This window comes from Platalea leucorodia, assembly GCF_965183815.1.
Source record: "Platalea leucorodia genome assembly, chromosome: 5".
NCBI lineage: Eukaryota > Metazoa > Chordata > Aves > Pelecaniformes > Threskiornithidae > Platalea > Platalea leucorodia.
The window spans coordinates 77443108-77460239 of record NC_138827.1 but is presented as its reverse complement, the minus strand read 5'-3'; the positions used below and the strand labels follow the sequence as shown (position 1 = coordinate 77460239).

Below are 17132 nucleotides of genomic sequence, written 5' to 3'. Positions count from 1 at the left end.
TTAACAGTCGAGGCTTAAGCTGCGTCCAGGAAAATAGTATTTTGTTTCTTCAGACGCTGTGGGTCGTCCGGGCTGTTGCTGAAGAGGAGGAAATTGCTAGAAAGCGCGGGGGGGACGCGGCGCTCGGCGGGAGCGTCGTGGGCTCCGCCGCCGCTGCTCCTCGGGCGCAGGCAAATCTTAGCCGTGGCTCTGATCGTGATCTTAAACAGCCGCCTCGCCGGAGCGCCCGCCGCTCCCCTCCGCCCGCCGCGGCGGCGGGGCCGGCCCGGGGAGGGCAGGGGCTGCGCCGGGAGCCGGGACGCGGCGGAGGTTACGAAGGTAATATCGAAACTCTCCGGCGAGGCAGAAGCTGGGGGCCGCAGCCATAAAAGACGCCGGCTCTTAACCTGACAATGATGTTGTATTTGAACAGCTGCGATAAGGTTTTAAAAGGTCTGTCTCATTGCCACAGCGAAATTTTAAATAGGGTTATTGTTTCCAGCAGTGTGAAGCGTACGGCAAAGCGCAAAACCTCCGAATGCCAGGAAACGGGGGAAAATTCAAACCCAGGCGGGTGGAAAACGCGTGGTTTCGGCTGTGCGAAAGACGCACGTAGATTTTTTAAAATCCTTTCACGTGCTGCCCGCTCCCGGGGATCTGAAGGGGTGTTCTGATGGTAGAAAGGCCCAAAATGAACAGGCGGATGAATCCGACAGAAAAATTATCAACAAGTTCACTTTGTCTGGGCGAGAGTCCTTGACAGCATTAGTCCCAGATAAGAAACACTCCAGTTTGAGAACAGTTTTTTTAAAAAAAAGGGGGGGGGGGGGAAGAGAAAGAAAAGAAAAAGAAAGAAAGGAAAGGAAAAAGAGTAATAAACAGTTTGTGCCATCACTATTTAAAACGTAATAGCTGCGGGTGTAAATATGGGTACGAAGTGGGGGGAAAACCAGCAAAACAAGTTTAAAATGTTGGGACGGAAAAATCTGATTTGCCATGTAGACAGGTACTGTTGCTTTCGGTATTTTTTTTTTTTTTTTTTTTATAACACAGATGCATTTATCATTCTTCGCCCTCAAAAAAAAAAAAAAAAGAAAAAAAGAGGAAAGGGAAGAAAAAGGAAAAGTTGCTGGAAGAGTTGCAGCGAGGATAGGAGTTTCTGTGTGTTTTTTAATGAGCAATGCTACAGCAGGAGAAATTATCTTTATGATGGTTTCAGTTTGCAGGGCAAGTGAAAACCCCACTTTTTTTTTTTTTTTTTTTTTTTTTCCCAGGCGGTCGGGAGGGAGCATTGTAAAATAATTTTAGGAATGTAGCCTCCCTATAAAACTCGAGTTATGACAAAAGTCTAGCTTTTAATATTTGACGATGTGTGTTAAAACAAAAATTGACCTTCTCGGTTAGCAGCGAGGGGAAAAATCAATAGTATAATTTTCAATAATTCATAACGCGAACGCCATTATGCTAAATCGTAACTATTAATCTTATCCTTTACAAAGTCTCGATTGATTTGTTAATAAAATATCTTCCCGTGCGCGGCAACAGAGGGTATAACTCTGGAAAAAGCTTCAGAAGCAAGAAAATTACCAAGTCGCCCAAGAATGTAGATGAGGCTGTTATCGATCGCCCCTGATTCCCCCTAATACGCATTAATAAATCCCGCAACCTTTTGTCCCCGCACTTGTCAGGCGCGGGGGGTTCGCGGGAGCGGCGGCGGGCGGGCGCGCGCCCCGGCCGGCCGCGCGGCCCGGGGGGGGTCCCGCGCCCGCGGAGGCTCGGGGGGGGGGGGGGGCGGCGCGGTGCGGGGCGGGGGGGGGGGGGGGGCGCGGCGGCGGCGGCGGCGGCGGCGGCGGGGTGCCCGGCCCGGCTGCCGCAGCGCGGCCGGCGGGCGCGGCGGGGCGGCGCGGCGCGGTGCGGTGCCGCGGCGGCGGCCTAGGGGTCGCTGTTGACCGCGGCGGGGCGCGGCGGGGCGGCGCGGCGGGGCGCGTCAGCGGCGGGGCGGCGGGGCGCGGGGCGGCGGGCGCTGCCATTGGCCCGGCTGTCATGTGGTCGCGCGGAGGCATCCGCAATTACACGGGAATGTTTTCCTAGAGATGTCAGCCTACAAAGGACACAATCTCTCTTCCTCAAATTCCGCCCCAAAATGTCCTTTCCCAACAGCTCTCCTGCCGCTAATACTTTTTTAGTAGATTCTCTCATCAGTGCGTGCAGGAGTGACAGTTTCTACTCCAACAGCGCCAGCATGTATATGCCACCTAGCACAGACATTGGGACGTATGGGATGCAAACCTGTGGACTCCTTCCGTCTCTGGCTAAAAGAGAAGTTAATCACCAAAATATGGGTATGAATGTACATCCTTATATACCTCAAGTAGACACTTGGACAGACCCGAACAGATCTTGTCGAATAGAGCAACCTGTTACACAGCAGGTCCCCACTTGTTCCTTCACTACAAATATTAAAGAAGAAAGCAATTGCTGCATGTATTCCGATAAGAGATCCAAACTCATTTCTGCAGACGTCCCTTCCTACCAGAGGCTGGTGTCTGAATCATGCCCCATTGAGAACCCCGAGGTTCCCGTCCCAGGATATTTTAGACTGAGCCAGACCTACGCCACTGGGAAAACCCAAGAGTACAATAATAGCCCTGAAACGAGTTCAACTGTAATGTTACAGTTAAACCCTCGCGGCAGCTCCAAACCGCAGATATCTGCTCAACTTCAGCTGGAAAAGAAAATGAATGAAAACCCGAACAACCAAGACAGCACCGCTAAAGTCTCTCAAGTGGAAAGTCCCGAGCCCAAGTCCACGTTGCAAGACGAGCGGAGCTGCCTGCCCGAAGGCTCCGTGTCCAGCCCAGAAGTCCAGGAGAAGGAGAGTAAAGGTCTGTATTACCGAGTTTAAGCCGTGCCGTGGTGTAACTCCAACACGCCAGCACCATAAAGCACGCTCGAATATACTAACGAGCATCACAGCCATCACATTTAATGCTAAGGAGTATCGGGCTGCAGGTGCTGTGTCTCTGAAGATTTTGGCAGGCAAAAATGCTACACAAAAGGGTCCAAAGATTTTCGGTAGAGATCTGCCTCTCTCGTGCATGCAGACCGCCTCTCTGATGCGGGGAATAGAGCCGTCTGCTCCTTAATGCGCTGCAGCAGCCAAAAGCAGCCCCATACCTCTAAAAAAGCAGGTCTGGAGGTTGTAAAATACGACCAGCTCAACTTTTCTCTCGTAATATTTCGCTGATTTTTTTTTTTATTATTTATTTTTTTTTCCCCCACTGAGCCTTACTGCGGTTTGATTGCATTTAAAGTTAATTACGATCCTATTAAAATAGGTGAGGAATAGGTGCTACCAGGCTGGGTAAAGTTGGAAACAAATGCACAATGAAAGCAGCAGCCCGCTATCTGCCTGGTCCAAAGGTGGAATATTTCAATGTGATGCTTTAGATAACCTTGGGTTGGTCTCCAAAAGTGCAACAGTATTTTGAAAGGCGTTTGAAAGCTAAAGGTGATGGTAATCTGCTTTTATTTTCCCTTTAAAAGTGCACTAAAGCCTTCCTTTCAAACGGCGTGTGTCGAAGAATCCCAAAACGGGAAATTTTCTCCTATCAAAATGTACTTTGCAACCTCTAGGTCGATTTTTACCCTACGTGTGCATGGAGATTCTTTTTATCTGAATTGTATTTAACAGCCCAGGTCTAGGTTGATGTGGGGCAGATTTCTTTCTGGTGGGGGGAAAAAAAATCTAAAAGGAAAATGAGGAAAAAAAAAAAAAAAAACAAAACAAAAACCGAGGCAGAGGGTGTTAATTTCTTGTGTATCTTTTTGGCTGGGAAAACGTCTATGTCTGTTCCTAGGTGTGCTGGTGTAATTCAGCTGATGGCGGGGGGGGGAAGCTGCTTCAAAATACAGTGCGAGGGTATTTTGTAACTGGGCTATTTCCGTAGCAAGTGTGGTGGGAGCCCGAGGCGGCCATGGCGAGGCTATACCCGTTAAAATGTGGCCATGGGGCTGGTGACAGGTTAAACATTGTCGAAATGCTGAACGCCAGCCGAAAACTTGAGAGCCCCTTTCTGGCAGGGGCAGGCGAGCGGGGCGCCGCAGGCAGGGTGCCGTGCGGCGGGGACGGGCGAGCCCAGCCTGGCAGCGGGTCCCCGCTCTGCGCCCACACCTCTCCCGAGCTGTGTTTCATGCCCACATCCACCATATCTGCCAGACGCTGCAGAGGAGGGGTCATGGCCAAGGGTACACTCTAACAGCCTGAGGTATTTTTGATTTTTTTTTTCTTCTTCTTTGATTTTGATAGAGGAAATCAAGTCTGATACTCCAACAAGCAATTGGCTAACTGCAAAGAGTGGCAGAAAGAAGAGGTGTCCTTATACTAAACACCAAACACTGGAATTAGAGAAAGAGTTCTTATTCAATATGTATCTCACTCGAGAGCGCCGTCTAGAGATCAGTAAGAGCGTAAACCTCACTGACAGGCAGGTCAAGATTTGGTTTCAAAACCGCAGAATGAAGCTCAAGAAGATGAGCAGGGAGAACCGAATCCGGGAACTGACCGCTAATCTGACCTTCTCTTAAACCCTAACCCCGGGGGGGGCACCAGTGAGGAATGGGCACAGCACCGCCACTTGCTAAAGGCAGGAGAGACTCTGGCAAAACCCGGCATTTTCCAGTTTTGTTTTGGTTTTGGGTTTGTTTGGTTTTTGTTTTTGTTTTGTTTTGTTTTGTTTTTTCTGATAGAATGTGACTCTTCGTCCTTCTTTTAGCGCTGCAAGTGAATATGTATTACTATGATGAGTATATATAAAACCTAGCACGTGTAATTTATTTTTGTTCTCATCGTAATGCAGGGTAACTATTATTGAATATTATCATTTGGTCTTAACTTATTGGAACTGTCGAACATCCAAGCAATGTGACTTTTTCATGTTTTTACTAACAAAATGGTATTTATGTGGGGCTGTTACACGGGCCATAACGTTTTGAGTACATTCAATACTTCAAGAAGAAAAGGGGGGGAAAAAAACTTTGGGGGCGGGGGGAAAGAGAAGCACATTATAATGTAACTATCCTCGCAAATGAACTTAGAGATTGTCCTTCGTAAAATGGAATATTTCCTTCTTCTCCATTGTAGACATTTCCTTGTGGTGCATATGTGGAATAGTAGTCGTTCAGCAGCAATATGTCCTTCTTGTGCATGTTCTGTTCGCATGTATAATGCAATAAACTCTGTAAACTACTGCGGTTCCTTTGGTTTTCTCCAAATGTTTAAAGTACGGATGCAGGTTGGTCTCCTGATCTTTCTCTATCAGCAGCTCTTTGGACTGATGTACCTTCTTTGCCATTTTCTGGTCTTTGTGTGTGTCTGCTTAGTTTTCTTTCTTTCTTTTTCACCCTTTTCTTTTTTTCCCCCTCCTTCCTTTTTTTTAGGGGTGGGGTGGAGACTGGGGCGGGAAATGATGTAAACCTAATTCATTTGCAATTGTGCCTGTAAACAAACGATTAATTGATAAAATGTTGTGTGATGTTCGCAGTCTGACAAACTGAATGCAAAAAAAAAAAAAAAAAAAAAAAAAAGAGAGAGAGAGAGAGAGAAAGGAAAAAAAAAAAGAAAAACGTAGTAAAATATTATGACCTAAACTGGACATCCTCATCCAATCAACTCATAAATGGTAAGTGATAAAAAAATCTTTCTACTACAAGCTGTCAGCAATATGTGTGTCATTTTATTTGACGTTCGTATGTTGATTTTAATAATATCAGTCACTGCGTGCTTACAATGTGTAGACTTTGATTTCGTGTCTTTACTCGCTTAAAAAAAAACCATCGTACCAAATGCAAAGCTGGGTATAAGTAAATGTTAAGGAGTTCCGTTCTTGGTTAGCTCAAGAGCTTTCAGAAGATGGTGGATGGGAAAATATTCCTTCAAACATCTGGCAGGGTTGGCTTTTTTGAGCAGAAACGCTCCCAAGCGTGCTTACAAAAGTACACCAGCCTCTTCAGACCTACTTTTGTCACCCTGCATCGTTCCTGTTTGCTCAGAGATCGTTTTATTTCGCGCAATTCCATTTTAGTAGCACACATCCAGATAATGAAGTTCACGACTCTTAACCCTTTCTGTACATAGCTGAAAAATGTTATTCGCAGGGCTCTGCACTGGAAGCTGAGGAAGGGCGTGTGTGAGAGAGCGGGTGAGTGCCTGTGTGAGCAGAAATCCTAAGCAGAACGGCAAATGGCTTGCAAATGAACATGACTCCAAATTGAAGTGCAAATACTTGGGCATGCTTTCACCTTCAAACAGTACTGGAAAAATAGCGTGGCTACTGTTTGCGCTGGGCAACCAGCCTGCTCACAATCAACGCCCATTCCTCCCCTAAGCAGTTTCTAAATCAAGAAATTAAACGCAAGATAGTGCCAATGCTGTCTGACTTGGTGACACCGATACTGCTCATATTGCAGCTGGTGGCGTTGCATTTTGCTCTCTTGTCTCTGATATTTAATTTAAGCCAATGCTTTCTCATGGCCACGTTTACTCGTAGGGCAGAGGTATATTTTCCTCAAACCAAAGCATCACCATTTTGAAGCTGCGGGAGCCGCAAGCACGTAGGTATTTTGTGCTTGCTCTCGTTTCGAAAACAAACAACAAAACGGTGCTCAAAAAAACCCCTCTCTTTAAATATTGCGTACATTCGAACCGTCTTTTCTTTTCCTTTAAAGATACTCGCTACATCACCAAAGAAGTTTCAGCAGTGGGAAGTAATTAGCTGGCTCCATACCAAGTGTTTAACGTATATAATAAAGGAGGCTCACTCTAATCTGCCTGCTTTATCAATTTATATCTGTGTGAAGCGAGGGGCAGTCCTTCGCCATACCACAAACCCTGCTTCTAGAGAAAAATATAAGAAAAGTATGAAAACGCAAAGGAAAATACTAAAGCGAGATGACAAAAAAAAAAAAAAAAAAAAAAGGGAAAGGAAAGGGGAAAAAAAAGAGAAGAAAAAAGGAAGAAAACAGCCTAAGAGAGTAATAAATCATGAAATAAACAGGAATTTCAGTCCCTTCCTCATACCGGCCGGCGAGTAGGAAGTGTTTTCTCAGAGCTGTTGTTCGTGCCCTCGGCGGGCTGTGCTGCGGGCTCCCCACTAACTCTGTGCGTTTCCTCCAGATCCCGGCACAGCCGCCGTCCCTCGCTCGGGAGAGCAGGCGTGGGCAGAAGACCATGGGTAATCTAGTTTTCAATACTAACCGGGCACCGTTTCGCTCGGGGAAGGATAACCGGGCCGGGGAGGGAGAGGAGGGGAGGGGAGGGAAGGGAAAGGAAGCAAAGCGGGCAAAAATCTCACGTAGGCATTGAACGTGGCCAGCGCGGCCCGGCCCGGCTCCCCCTGAACTAGGGACGGAGGAGGCAGCTCTGCCGGAGGCAGCCCTGCCTGCCTGCCTGCCTGCCCGCCGGTCCCTGCCCCGCGGCCGCGGCGCTGCCCGCTGCGGGGCCGGGCCGCCGCCTCCGGGCAGCGTTTGCCCGCGTCCCCGCCCGGGCCGCGCTGGGCACCCTAAGGGGGCCGTGCCGGAGCTGTGTAGCCCCAAAGTTTCGCAGATACAGGAGCATGTGTTCAGCCACACGTCAGTTGTGCTCGGAGACACAGGCTTTGCTGTTTCCATCCGTCCATTTTATTAGGGACACATTAATCTATAATCAAATACACCTCATAAAATTTTTATTGAAAGGCATAAAATCATTACAGAGGTCTTCCACCTGTTTTAAAACAACACAATGGGCATCTCTTTTAAAAAGTGTATCCTTTCCATGGAAACTTTCTGTCCGGGGGCGGGGGGGAGCGGATAATAATACCCGCACATGCTCTGAAATATGGAAGTACCGCAATGTGCTTTTACTGTAACATTTTCCTGTTTTATGAGAAGTCGTTACAGTCCCAGCTTGCGATGGTTTGTTTTTACAGGCAAGAATCCCCCTTTCCCAGCGGGTTTCCTCAGCAGCTTGGAGTGTGATTAGCAAGCCAAGGCTGTTGGATTTATTTAAACACCCTGCCTCTCATTGATTAAGAAATGAATGGCAGAAATCACTCAAAGGAGGTGAAGAAATAGTCCGCGCCCGCCGCGGCCGTGGGCTGCCAGCGCGGCCACGCCCGCCGCGCCCCGGGCAGGCAGGGCAGGCAGGCAGGCGGGCAGCGCAGGCGGGCAGCGCAGGCGGGCAGGGAGGGCAGGGCAGGCGGGCAGCGCAGGCGGGCAGCGCAGGCGGGCAGGGCAGGCGGGCGGGCAAGGCAGGGCAAGCGGGCAGGCAGGGCAGGCAGGGCGGGCAGGGCGGGCAGGGCAGGCGGGCGGGCGGCCCGGCGCGGTCCGGGCGCGCAGGCGGCGCGGCGCGCTGTGCGGGGCCGTTGTTGATGATGATTTTTTTTTTAATCACAGCAGCCCCAGTTTAGCGGATTGATTTACTCGCAGTATTGGTAAATATGATCACGTGGGCTCCGCAACCAATGGTTGAGGGTTGCAGTCTGCAAAATACTACGATTGTTCTCCGGGAGGGTATCATATACAGTTAACAGTGTAACCTTTTATATGACTAAGAGGGGAGCCTAAAATGTCGTCTAGTGGCACCATAAGTAACTATTATGTCGATTCTCTCATAGGCCATGAAAGCGAAGAAGTTTACGGGAGTAGATTCGTCCAGGGAGGTCACAGTGCGACCTCCAGGCCATCAGGTGTTGCAGAGAGTTCAGATTTTTCCTCCTGTAGCTTTGCACCAAAATCCACCGTGTTCTCCACCTCCTGGTCCACGGTTCACCCTCAGCCGTCTGCGGCAATGACCGGGATCTACCACCCCTACATGCACCAGCCCCACTTAGGGGCAGCCGACGCCGGCCGCTACGTGCGCTCCTGGATTGAGCCCTTCCCGGGCTTCCCGGGCGGCGGCGGCGGCGGCGGCGGCGGCGGCAGCGGCGGCGGCGGCGGCAGCGGCGGCTCCGCGTCCAGCTCCGGCTCCGCCAACGGGCGCCACTACGGGATAAAGCCGGAGACGGGAGCAGCCGCCTCCTCGTCTTCCTCCTCCTCCTCCTCCTCCTCCAAAAGGACTGAGTGCTCCTCGTCCCGGGAGTCCCAGGGGATCGGTGTGCCCGAGTACACGTGCAGCTCCTTCCTCCAGGAGCCCCGGGAGAAGGCGGCTGCCGGCAGCTCCAAGGACCCCGCCGCCTGCAGCCACAACCCCAGCCCGAGCAGCGATCTGAAGGAGGAGAAACAGCAGCAACTTGACCCAAGTAAGTAAAAAAAAAAAAAAAAAAGGGGGGGAAGAGAGAAGAGAGAGAGGGAGAGAGGCAGAGAGAGGGGAAGAGAGAGAGGGAGAGAAAGAAAGAAAGAAAGAAAGAAATTGCCCCTTTGATTTATTGCCGAAACCTGTAAGGCTCGAATGTGCAAAACTGATAGTTTTACTAACCTATAAAAACGTCTAGACGCCTACCCCAGCGCAAGCAGCAGCAAGCACCCATAAAAGACTCCACATAACCACCTACCATCAAGACATCATTTGTACAGTAAACAGACTGGGGCATTAAGGCTTTTATGATAATTCCTCCAAAGTTGTGAAAACAGTCCATCCTTCGTTAAATTAATTTAACGACCTTTCTCTCCCCCCCCCCCCGCCCCCTATATACCTCCCTTCTTCCAGATAACCCTGCAGCAAACTGGATCCACGCTCGTTCAACGAGGAAAAAGCGTTGTCCCTACACAAAGTATCAAACTCTGGAACTGGAAAAGGAATTTCTCTTTAACATGTACCTCACCCGAGACCGCCGTTACGAAGTAGCTAGGATTTTAAATCTCACAGAGAGACAGGTCAAAATCTGGTTTCAGAACAGAAGAATGAAAATGAAAAAGATGAACAAGGAGAAAGGCAATAAAGGAGACTAACGCTGGGGTAGAAACGCAGTTGGGAATATTGCTTTAGTTTTGAGTTTGGGGCTTTTGGGTTTTGTTTTGGGTTTGGGGTTTTGGTTGTTGGATTTTTTTTTTTTTTTGGTTGGTTTGATTTTATTCTTCCCCTGCCCCCTCAGCCCCCCCTACGTTTCTCCTCCTTCTCCCGCGCCCCCCCACCCCAGAACTTTAAATCAATCTGGTCTTTTTTTTTTTTTTTTTTTTTTAGATAGAAGTGAAACGTGGTCTATGTCAGGTATTTTGGGAAATTTTGTCTTGCTCGCCAATGTGTTTTGCAGAGTCGCTTCATCCCCCCCCTCCCTTCCCAGACCGTTTGGTTGATGATATTGTGAGTGCACGTTAGCTTTGGGAACTCTATCTGATGTTAAATGTTTGACATGGTTCTTAAAAGTGATGTAGTCTAGATAGTTACTTTGCCAAAATGAAAAGGTAAGGAAATTAATTATATTTACGGTAATAAAATATATATTAAATTACAGGCGCTTAAATCAATGGGGGTGCTGTGTTGTCCACGATTTACGAAGAGGAAACCTTACCCAAAACCTCTGCTTCCTAGGTCTGAATTTCGCTCCTTTGCAATAGATGCCACAGCGAGGCCACGAGCTATCCCCCCCCCCCTTTAGTGCACTATTAGGAGGTTGTCTCATCCTTGAAGCCGTTCGCAATAGGCCTAACGTCTCCCGGTCCCCCGGCTAGCTGGCGTCCCTGCCCCCGGTGACTGTTGTATTAATTAACCACCCCGTGTCTCGAACTACGGACCTGTTGTAATTGTTGTCAGTTATTACACAATAAAGTCTGCCGTGACCGAACGACAGCGCTGCTGTGAGAGGAGAAATCTGTGCGCCCCTCGCGATGCCCTCCGCGCCGCCCGCCCCACCGCGCAGCCGCCGCGGAACCTCCGCGGAGCCCCCGCGGAGCCCGCCGCGGGCCGAGCGCTGCCGGGCCGGGGCCGCGGGAAAGCCCGGCCGCGCTGCCGGGGCAGCAGCACCTCCGGCAGCCACAAAGGCCGGAGGAAAACCGCTTTCCCCCCCCTCGCCTCCCAGGGGTTTGCTCCTGGAGGTCAGCGGCGGAGAGGCCGGCTCGGGCCGCGCCGCGCCGCGTAGGTGCGCCGGCTGCTCCCCAGCGCCTTGCGCTCGGGCGGCCTTCGAAACAACAGCGATCTCTTGGGATAACTTAGGAAATATTTCCGCACCGGCCCTCCAGAGCCAGGGAAGCAAAATGATGCCTATTCGCTTAAACCTTTTTTTTCTTTTTTTTTTTTTCTTTTTTTTTTTCTTTTTTTTTTCCCCGTTTCTAATCTCTGCGCTCTTTAATCTGAAGGTTGGGCAGCTCTGGGGGGACACGGCTGCTTCCATACGTTCAGCTTTGCTGGCGAGAGCTCATTTAGCAACGCGTCTCATGCCTTCTGCATTTATAAACACACATGACTTTATCAAGATAATTGAGATGAAGTTCATTGTAAAAAATGCTTTGTTTAAAGAGCAACCATTAAAATGAAGGACCCGTAAATATTTACGAGCAATTCGGTTAATTCAAGATTAAGGGGAGAGCTGAGAGACCTGGTGTTTAATGTTTTTTACCTCTATTAAAAAAAAAAAAAAAAAAAAGGCAAAAGCATGCAGTGCCAGGAAAAGGTGTTGCATTGCTTCCCATCCATTGTCGAGAAGATACCTATAATTCTTTTAAAACAGGAAGAACCGTGGTATAATAAAACCATTGAGATGGCTAGACGTCTGGACCTAATGAGTTTACGATATGCTATGGCGCTTTTCTTTGAAACCACCTTATTTTGATGTTTGTGTTTGTTAGAGGGGGAAAAAAGCCAAAAAATGCAGACAAACTAGGTCTTAAAATCTTGGACTATAAATTTCAGTATGTCAGCGTTGGGCCAAGGCAACAGACTCGAAAAAGACCCGAAGGTCACGAAACTGAGAGGTTTTACAAAGTCCACTGATTTGTTGAAATGTATTTTATTGGATATTCTACGGCGGTGAATCCCACGATGTTAGCTTCCATATTTTCGAAAATAATCATGGAGGGGGCTGATCTCTATCTAACACGTAAACAATATTCTTGCCACACAAAGCTATATTATGTTGATTCTAGCAGAGGCCCTGGTAAGAAATTGTCAACAAGCTCACACCATCTCTTTTTAATATTTTATCTCAGGCAGATTGACAGATTTTACCTTGTATATTTTCTCCCCCCCCCTTTGTTTACCTATTTCCAGTATTCTGTGCGTTTATTTCAAAATGGCAGAAAGAAAACCAAACGTCTCGAATGACGAAACGCAGTTCTTCGATGGAAATGACTTTTAGTGTCAAATTGAACAATAATTTAATTCCTACCCGTTGGTTGCGTTAATATATGTTTGCACATATGCACAGTCGCGTGCACACGCACCCGCATTATACCGAATAATTCACAGGCATGTGTAATGGGGGGGGTGAACAAAGATTCGTCTTTACTTTCGTTTACATAAATCAATCCGTAAATACATAAATGCACGGGCAAACAAAATAACACGTTCAAGGCAAAAACGTATAACGCTGAAACTACCACACATGGAGAATTCGTGGTGTAATATGTGGGGAAACATGATCGAAAACGCGATAGCAGCGGTCTTCAAAGCTCAGGCGTCTTTCCTGGCTGCCATGTGTAAACGAGGCGCATTCTTTGTATGTAGTTAATTATAGCACTGAGCGGGGGGGGGGGAAGAGAGCAGCCGAAATGTGCTAAGAAAATGGAACTGTAAACCCCGACCGACAACAGAAAGGAAAAAAAAAAAAAAAAAAAAAAAAAAAAAGGAAAAAGAGAAAAAGGAAGAAAAGCAACCCAAAAGCAGAAAGCGAAGGAGGAGCGGCTCATCCCCGAGCGCCCCGCCGGAGGGGCGCGGAGCCGCGCCGCCGTCCCGCGGCGGCACCGGGGCCTGCGGAGCCGTTGGGGCTTCTGGCGGCACCGGCGGCGGGGCCGGAGCGCCGCGAGCAGCGCGGGCAGCGCGGGCAGCGCGGGCAGCGCGGGGCGGGAGGGCGCTGCCTGCCGCCGCCGCCGCGCGCCGCCAGAGGGCGCCCGCGCTCCACTCTAGCGCCGCCGCCGCGCCCCGCTCCCCGCGCAGCGCTCCGCGCCCCGCGCAGCGCTCTCCGCGCCCCCCGGCCGGAGCCGGTCCCCGAGGGTGGCCGTGCTGGCCCGCGGGAGCGGCGCCCCGGGGGGACGAGGATGCGAAAGGGCGGGGGGGCCCGGCGCGGATGCGGGAAGAGGCCGCTGCCCCTCCGCGCCCCTCCGCAGGGTGAGGCGGCCTTTCTCTGCCGCTGCTCCCGCCCTGCCTGGCCTGGCCTTCTGCCTTCCCGCTGCTCTCTTGCGATGGGCTGTTGCTGCTGTCTGGCCTTGTAGCACCAAAAAGTCGTGTTACCCCCCCCCCGGGCCTCTCCCGCCCCCCCCGCCTGGCCCCGGGCTGCACGGGGGTCCCCGAGCCTCCGCCGGCTTCCCAAAGGGGTGTGCCCCGGGCCGCGGGGCCCCGGGCCGGGCGGGGGTGTCGCTGCGGGCCCAGGGCCCGGCCGGGCGCTCGTATGCGGGGCAGCCGGGCTGGCCACCTAGACAAAGCGAGTTAATTGGCATGGAGGCAGGGTGGGGGGTGGGGGTGAGTGAGGTGTGATGGGGAAGGAGCCTGCGATGCCTTTTGTGTAACCACAAATATTTTTTGTCAATTCACACCAGACGGTCACACGTGGCTCTGGCGGGGCCCGTATTATATTTCACCTCCTTTTTTCGTCTCTCTCCAAAACAGGGCGGACTCGAGCTCCTGGGGGTGTCTGTCCGAAAAGCTGGTTCCCACCGCAGGACGAAGCGGGGAAGAGAGGACGGGAGACGGCGCTTCCCGGAGCGCGGGGAGCGGGGCCCGCGCAGGCGGCCGGGCCGCGCTCCCCCCGCGGGGGCGGCCGCCCCGAGGAGCCGGGGCAGCGCCGGGGCTGCCGGGCAGCGCCTTCCTTCCTTCCTCCCGGAGAACAGGGCTCGCTTATTTCGGACCGCGTCCCCGAGCGGTGCTAACCGCTCACCCACACGTTTGGTTTTTTTCTTTCCTCCCTCTCTCTGCCTCGGTAATGACGTCCACCAAGGGTGAAATGATGGAAAGTATATTCATAGGCATGATTTCCATTAAGTATCAATTAACCTGGAGCCTCAGCCATGCGTGCACGGCGTCAAGGGTAAATGTGCATCTCATTTCCCAGCGCTCTGCTCGCCTGCAAGGAAATGACCCGGAGGGCCCGCTGGCACCGGGGCCCGGCCGCTGCACGCTGCTGCCCTTCGGGCGCCCCAGCTTCCCTCGCCGACACCCCCGGCTCCCCGCGCCGGGCATCGGCTCCCTCGGCGGGCCTCTGCCCTCCCCGGCCGGCGGAGCAGGCCGCGCTTCGGAGCTTCGCCGCGGCCCTGAGCGCCGGCAGCGCCGTCTGGGCGGGCCGGGCGGCGGCGCCCCGGGCAGCGCGCCCGCGGTTATCGCGCGGGATCTGCGCGGCCGCCTCGCCCCTGCGCGGCGGGGGCTTCGGCGGCTCCTGGCGAGGGCGCACCGGCGGGGGGAGCGGGGCCGCCGCGGCTGGGGTGGATCCGGGCAGGGCTGGGCCGGGTTTTTTTCTTGCCTGAGGAGCGGCACATGTAAACTGAAGCCAAAAGTCCCCCCTGAGCTCATGAGCGCGCGCGCGCGCGCGCGCGTGTGTGTGTGTGTGTGTGTGGTGTGCGTGTGCGTGCGCGGGCTGCTGTGTGCCTAATAGGAAATAGTAAAAGCAGTGAGGCAGGTCATTTTGAGAGCGATTATATTCCAGTCCTGGTCACCACATACACGGAGAGCAGGAACGGGGAGCGCACGGGCGAGCGGCGGCGGCGGCATGAGCGCGGCGTAGAGGCACCGGCGGCGGCGGCGGCGGCGGGAGCAGCGCCCCGTGCCCGCGCCCGCGCCCCCGCCCGCCGCTGCCCCCTCCCCGATGAGCTCCTACTTTGTCAACCCGCTGTACTCCAAGTACAAGGCGGCGGCGGCGGCGGCGGCGGCGGCGGCGGCGGCGGCGGCGGGGGAGCCCATCAATCCCCCGTACTACGACTGTCACTTCGCGCCCGAGGTGAGCGGCCGCCACGCCGCCGCCGCCGCCGCCGCCGCTGCCGCCGCTCTGCTCTACGGGAACGGCGCGGCCGCCGCCGGCTTCCCGCACCCCGCGCCCGGCGGGGCGGGGGGCGGCGGCGGCGCGGCCGCGGACTTTTACCACCCGGCCGGGGGGAGCCCCACGGCCGCCTACCAGCCGCCTCCTCCTCCCCCCGCCGCGCCTCCGCCTCCTGCCCCCTGCAGCGGGGTTACCTGTCACGGGGAGCCCGCTAAATTTTACGGATACGATAACTTACAGAGACAGCAGATTTTTACGACACAGCAAGAGGCCGAGCTGGTACAATATCCTGACTGTAAATCGTCCAGTGCTAATATTGGCGAGGAACCAGACCACTTAAATCAGAGCTCGTCTCCTGCTCAAATGTTTCCCTGGATGAGACCACAAGGTTGGACGCAGTCAAAAATTTGCTTCCATCTCACGTCTGAGTTTGAAACTTTCTTTTCCTCCTCCCGCTTCTTTCTCGCTGCCTCTCGCTCCCTGCCTCTGCCTCCCTCTCTCCCTGCCTCTCTCCCCGCGATTCCTATCACCGCGGTGGCTTGCGAGCGCACAGCGATACAGTGAGCAAGCAGAAGCCTCCGCAGAAGGCGGCCGCCACCCCACGGGCAGCCCTGGCGTCGCCCCTCGGAGAGAGGGGCGCAGCTGACACGCTCGCCCGGCTCCCGCCGCCGCCGCCTGCGGGGGAAGGGTGCAGGGCCGGGGGGTCCCGGGCGCCAGGCAATAAAGTGACCCCGCAAACTCGGTCCCGTAAACCCCGATGCGGGGCGGGGGCGGGGGGGGGGGAGAGCTGAGGCGCTTCGTGCATCTGCTATCGCTGGTTTTCCCGCACTCGTGTGTACAGCTCCAGGTGCCTCCGTGCCCTCTGCTTTCTCTGCCTGCCTTTCTGCGGGGCTTCTCTCCAGGCATTGCCAGGGGGACTCGAGCCCTCGCTCCCTGCCTGCGCCTTCTTTTGAACGACCACGCCAAACTCCAAAACCCTGTGTTTTTGTTTTAAACAGCAGCGCCGGGTAGGAGGAGAGGAAGACAAACATACAGCCGATTCCAGACTCTAGAGCTGGAAAAGGAGTTCCTCTTTAACCCCTATCTGACCAGGAAGCGGAGGATCGAGGTGTCCCACGCACTAGGACTCACGGAGAGGCAGGTAAAGATCTGGTTTCAGAACAGGAGGATGAAATGGAAAAAAGAAAACAACAAGGACAAATTCCCCGCTTCCAGACAGGAGGGAAAGGAAGGGGAGGCCAAAAAGGAAGCACATGATCTGGAAGAAGACAGAGCTGAGGGCCAGACGAATTAAATTTTGCCCTAAAAGCCTTTGTGAAAGGCTATAAAAAATAACCAGCGCCATAGCTCGACATCTCGGCCCGTCTCCCCTTGTACGTGGTCCCGCCGTGGGACGAGTGACCCCGTGTCCCTCCGCTTGACATTTCTCTGCTTCGGGTGCTTCACTTGTTTGTGGTTTGGTTTTGTTTTGTTTTTAACCATATCCGGAACAATCTCTAGATTTAACAGTTCATCTACTTCTTTTGGAAATTTGATACAGAGTTTGTAGCAATACGTGTCTAACGATAGATATAAATACATATTTTTTTGCAATCTTAAAAGACGGTGATTGCGGGAAACGACATAAACTTCCTAATAATAAATACCGATAAGCAAGACATATAACAATGCTTTATTAATCAAGACAAGTGCACTTGTACTATTTTAATTCTTGTTCTTATCTTATGTTAAGTAAATTAAATAAATTTAATAAATTTGAAGAAAAGATCTTAGAAATATATTTAACCTTCTGCTATTGATATTTGATTAAAATAAACCAAATTTATTCAAATATAAAATGTATCGGCTTCCTGGTATCCTCTTTGTAATCCACTCCTCCAGTAACCTTCAGAGCCTCTCCGCGCGTGGACGAACTCTCTCCTGCGCCTTTCCCCTGTCCTTCCTCCGACGCTGGGTGTTTCTCTGGGATCTGGGAACGGCACATGGGACACAAAACCTTGTTTTTGCTCCCTGCCTCCTGCACACACTGTCACCGCCACCGACGTTTCGGCGCCCACC

General features: G+C 52.4%; 3 protein-coding genes across 4 annotated transcripts; all 3 read left to right on the top strand.

Annotated features, from left to right (window-relative positions):
- Positions 1 to 2122: 2122 nt before the first annotated feature.
- On the top strand, positions 2123 to 4566 carry HOXD10 (homeobox D10; the record flags this gene model as incomplete). The annotated part of the gene is made up of 2 exons (XM_082312547.1): positions 2123 to 2864; positions 4289 to 4566. 2 exons carry the CDS (start codon positions 2123 to 2125, stop codon positions 4564 to 4566), a joined length of 1020 nt encoding a protein of 339 aa, XP_082168673.1.
- A 4018-nt stretch (positions 4567 to 8584) lies between these two features.
- Positions 8585 to 9906, top strand: HOXD9 (homeobox D9; the record flags this gene model as incomplete). Its single annotated transcript, XM_082312122.1, has 2 exons — positions 8585 to 9257; positions 9665 to 9906. The coding sequence occupies 2 exons, from the start codon at positions 8585 to 8587 to the stop codon at positions 9904 to 9906; spliced, it is 915 nt and encodes a 304-aa protein (XP_082168248.1).
- A 4997-nt stretch (positions 9907 to 14903) lies between these two features.
- HOXD8 (homeobox D8) lies at positions 14904 to 16504 on the top strand (the record flags this gene model as incomplete). 2 transcript variants are annotated; one of them, XM_082312120.1, is made up of 2 exons in its annotated part: positions 14904 to 15462; positions 16076 to 16504. In XM_082312120.1, 2 exons carry the CDS (start codon positions 14904 to 14906, stop codon positions 16366 to 16368), a joined length of 852 nt encoding a protein of 283 aa, XP_082168246.1. In that variant the 3' UTR covers positions 16369 to 16504. The 2 variants fall into 2 exon arrangements, with proteins under 2 accessions (XP_082168246.1, XP_082168245.1); XM_082312119.1 differs by having other exon boundaries at positions 16073 to 16504.
- Positions 16505 to 17132: the final 628 nt, after the last annotated feature.